General features: G+C 37.8%; 1 protein-coding gene across 1 annotated transcript; it reads right to left on the bottom strand.

Annotated features, from left to right (window-relative positions):
• Nucleotides 1–650: 650 nt before the first annotated feature.
• Nucleotides 651–4,905, bottom strand: LOC145239161 (uncharacterized). The gene has a single exon (XM_080102448.1). It carries the CDS (start codon nucleotides 3,167–3,169, stop codon nucleotides 2,180–2,182), a length of 990 nt encoding a protein of 329 aa, XP_079958574.1. The 5' UTR covers nucleotides 3,170–4,905; the 3' UTR covers nucleotides 651–2,179.
• Between the last annotated feature and the right edge of the window lie 6 nt (nucleotides 4,906–4,911).

Raw genomic sequence — 4,911 nt, 5'->3', positions numbered from 1 at the left:
AACACACCGCCGTGCCAATTTTTGTTTCAAAATATACTCGCGTGCCAAAGTTTCGTACTTTTTTCAAACCATGTCTTAAACGTCTTAACGGTACGGGCTCAATCCGTATATTTGGCCAATATGTAAAACCATATTACATGGTTAGAAAAAAATTATGTCGTCAAATGCGAGAAACTTGTTTATGTTACTCCAGAAACATTTTATTCTGTTTTTGCGACAAAAGATACAAATAGTTTGCAACGGAGCTTAAGTTTTGTCAAAAAAGAGCAGTTTAATTAGTGGGTATGTAACTTTAATACTGATAATAATTAATCTTTACTGAAGTTAGAATAAAGGCCAAGAAGAATCCATAGAAACAAGCTTATTGCGTGACAAATCCTACTGTTTACCATCTGAATTTGCAAAAGCTTGTGTGCCATTTTCAAATGCTTTGCGTGCCACTTTTGGCACGCGTGCCACGTGTTGGACACGCCTGCCTTAAGTAGGCTTGCCATATGTTTTTTACTTTAAACCGGGACACTTCCAAACAATTTTTTTCCGTTTCTTCTGTGTTGGGGGAACAAAGGTTAGCATAGTAGGTGATATTACTGATATAAGACAACGCCGTCGCGACCTCTTCTGTACGATCTGCCTGAAGGTGGTTGACCTGATCGTAATCAACAAAATCTGGCTGTGTATTTGCGAATGCAGCAGAAAACACAAACATTTTTAACGACATAAACATGCGGTATTTTTTACATCAAAAACAGACGATACGATTTTTATCCTGAAAATGAAACATACTGACAGACGGAAGGCTGGGGTGGATAGCCTACTGTCCAAAAAATACCCCGTACACAAACACAAGGAGTAAACCTTACAGACACAAACGAAACGCTACAATCACACAGCAAATAAATTACATTTTATTCATTCTTTAGCATTCCCATAAATTTGAGGAATATTAAGTTAAAATCTATTGCGTTTCAACCACTACTCTACCACCTAACTTAAACGAACAACGATATCCGAATTACTCAACACAAAAAGCAAACACGCAATCAATTTACATTTTGGACCAGTCGTATTTATCTGTACCTCGGACTTTTTTTAAGAACTCGTTGTTCGATTTAACTTTGTCATAAAAATCGCAGCATGACATATTAGTGTTAATTTTGCATGTCATAAGGGCTTTTACATTCTGCTTTTATTGTCAGACCATATATTTTTCATAATGGAAAAAATTCTCTCCACCGGTGCCGAAGTCCCTGGTAAGCAAAATACAAATTCCATCACCTTTCGAAAGTTTGGAGTGAGTACATTTTTTTCTGAAAGGAAGGCAAATATCTCGACCCACTTTTTTTCATAACATTCCTTTTTCCAGCTTTCGTTTTTATCATGTTGAGACAGATACCGTTTGATTAGCACATGCTCGTCGAAAAGGGAGTCGTTGTTGGTTACCTGAATCCCAAACAGGGTGTTAATGTGCTCTGCCGATGAAAGAACACTAGGCCATGATATTTCATCTGCTTTTAGATCAATCCAAAGATGAGGTAATTACACATCTTTATAAGCATCCTCGTAAAGATCCAGATATGATAGGCATTTTTGATAAAATTCTGTTGTTTGTTTACGGCAGTGGTTCTTAACCTTTTTTCTGTTGTTACCCACAAAATGTTTTGATGGATATCAATTACCCCTTATTAGAAACGATTGCCATAGAAGTTACTTCTTTTTTATTTTGAAAATGTGGCAGGACGCCGATAAATCTATTAAGATTGAATTTTTATTGAATTATTTTGAATACATTTTACCCTCATTACAAAATGTTTGCTGGTTGCAGTAATGATAAGGATAACCAAGAATCTAATGATAACTATAACAGAAAATCTATGTTACCCCTTTTAAAATGCCAAATTACCCCTTTGGGGGTAATTATACCCACAGGTTAAGAACCACTGGTTTACGGAATACTTTTCCATCCACTTCCCCCGCGTTTTCCAGCTTTTCTAAAAGACACAGTGCCTGGTAGGGAATGAAGCTGATCTCCTTCCTTTCACGTAAGTTTAATTTTAGTTCCGACAGAACGTTTGTCATATCTACAGCACTGGCATTTTCTTTTTCCAACTTCAAAATTGTTTCGTTGAAGTACTTCAGTAAGCCGTGGAAAAATTTCAAATAAAGCTCTTGCGATGGTTCTTCAAAACATCTTCTGATTAATTGGGCAGCCTTCCTGGGAGTTAAAGTAATTTTTTAGAGCTTCAAACATATCAAGTATTCTTTGCAAAGCTGGTACCAAAGACAAAAATCTGGTGTTACCATGTTGCAAGATTCGCTGATATTCAATTTCGACAAAGTCGCAAAAAATTTTCAGTTCGGTAACGCGAACAGTGTAAATGTCGAAGTATCTGTACATTTTTACTACAAGACTTTCCACACACACAGGCAATGTATCCACTGCGTGTTGGAGGCAGTTGTGAACAATGTGAGCAGCACATCCAATACCTATTATATTTCTTTTCAGGCTTTCCCTTACTTTGAAGAAAACGTTATTTTTCCCCTTCCTTTTTACACCGCCAAAGTTAGTATTGCAGTTGTCCGCACAGAATCCAACAAGTTTTTCTTTTAGCACATTTTGGTCAAGAATGGACACTAAGTAGTTGCTAAGTATTTCAGAAGTTTTACCACCAAGTGATTTAAACTCCAACAGCTTTACTTTTACGCCCAAGTCGGGCACAAAGTAACGAACTACAACTGGAACAAGTTTGATCTCTTTTCTGTTCGAAGCATCGATTGTAACGGTGACAAAATTAGCCTTTTTTAACTCTAGCCGTAGCTCAGCCACTAACATCGGCACAATACAATTAACAACCACTGATTCACATTTTGTTTTTGCCAGGGAAAACTTCGGATCAAACAATTTTGCAATCAACTTGGACGTACAGTCACAACTTTTAAAGCTTTGTCCATGAATAGCAGTATGAAACGCAAATGTAGCCTCTTTTGCTGCTGAGATTAAAGATTCGTTTGAATTGACCTTTTTGAAAAGTGTTGTCAGTTGAGTTGACGACACTGCTGCCTTAATGGAAGTTTTGTGCCTTTTGGTTTTCAAATGTTCTTTGATATCTGATCGACCACTATGACAAATTGAAAAAAACCGACCGACAACGATCGCAGTGAACCTTGTCATCGTGCGTCTCTCGTATATATGGGTAGTCTATTTTGAGCTGACTAGTCAATTTACATTTTCTTTTAGGCATTTTCGAAATATTTTAGCAGTCTGATTGTCACACTGAGTTTAAAGTGCTTCACAAATCTAGCAAACTATCTTGCAGCCAACTATACTTATCCAATGAAAGCAGGAACAATCAACTCACAATTATACAGTGATGTAACAATGCCACTTTCATCAAAATAAATGTAGTGAACAACAAACCAAAGCACGACAATCCACTTTTAATAGCAACACAGGTGAGAGTCAATTAAACGTACCGGATGGCTGCATAAACTTAAAAAAACGGGACATATCGGCTAACCGGCCGGGACACCGGGACAGACCCTTAAAACCGGGACGTATGGCAAGCCTAGCCTTAAGGCATCGCTTTGGGATTTGGAGGGTGTCGCAAAATTACACTTTAAATATGTAAATCTTGCAGATATAAGTCATGACAAATAAGCTGATGTTCCGAGATTAAATAATCAACCATTCTTTAAAAAAATGTTGTGCAATATGTCACTTTGTTGTATGCAGGGGTTCATTACAAGTTGAAAAATCGCTGATACAGAACTTACTTTCAAATTTGCATAAAAGCTAACAAAAATCTAAACACAGAAAATCGACAAAGCCAATTTAGATGGAACTAGTTTTTACACTGCTTAAAATTTTTAAATTGCTAGCAATATTTCACGTGAACCAAAATTTCGGAATTACTGCAGGTATCATTGATATTAAAAAAATGAAAGGTTCTAGCAATATGTTGACCTACCTGCCCAAACAAGAGGTGCAAAATAGTTGTAATAGGACACCTGCCATTTATGCATTCTGCATAAAATAGCTTGTCTTATCAGTGTGATAAATGACAATCAAAACAGGTGCAATAATGAATAAATTAAATCTCGAATGAATTGAACAGGTGCATTACCAATAACGACAAATTGACCAAAAAGTTTTTGCAAGGACTTTATCAATACATACTGCAACGAGTACACTGTTGCTGCCAGGCATAACGTATTAACAGAATTTTTAGCTCTTCCGGCAGTTTTTTATTGTAATATGCCAACGTTTCGATGTCCCATACGAAACACCTTCATCAGGGTAATGACATACAATGCAAACACAAGTTATTATAAAGCGAAAAGGGCGGCGAAACACACACAAAAAAGGCGATAGAAATAACGCAGTGCGCACCAATGGTCGTGTGATAACACCTGGCTCAATGGTGCAAAAGCGACCGATAAGTTATCGGCATTAGAACGTCCGTTTTAACGTTCATCGTGTTGGTGTGAGAATGTATGTTCCACGACTCCAGGAAACCTCGCTTGTGAAAATCGGATTTACATTGGCGAGACGGGAAGATCTCTGAATACGCGCCGTAAAGAACACGAGAGGGATGTAGCCAAGAAAGATGCTAAAAAATCGGCATTAGCACAACATGCTACTACCCTCGGTCACACCATAAACTTCTCTGCTGCCCAGGTGTTAGCTAGAGAAACCGATTTTCACAAGCGAGGTTTCCTGGAGTCGTGGAACATACATTCTCACACCAACACGATGAACGTTAAAACGGACGTTCTAATGCCGATAACTTATCGGTCGCTTTTGCACCATTGAGCCAGGTGTTATCACACGACCATTGGTGCGCACTGCGTTATTTCTATCGCCTTTTTTGTGTGTGTTTCGCCGCCCTTTTCGCTTTATAATAACTTGTGTTT

Source organism: Phallusia mammillata, chromosome 7 (genome assembly GCF_965637545.1).
Source record: "Phallusia mammillata chromosome 7, kaPhaMamm4.hap1.1, whole genome shotgun sequence".
Classification (NCBI taxonomy): Eukaryota; Metazoa; Chordata; class Ascidiacea; order Phlebobranchia; family Ascidiidae; genus Phallusia; species Phallusia mammillata.
The sequence above is the reverse complement of the archived record's forward strand: the minus strand, read 5'-3'. Positions and strand labels throughout refer to the sequence as shown.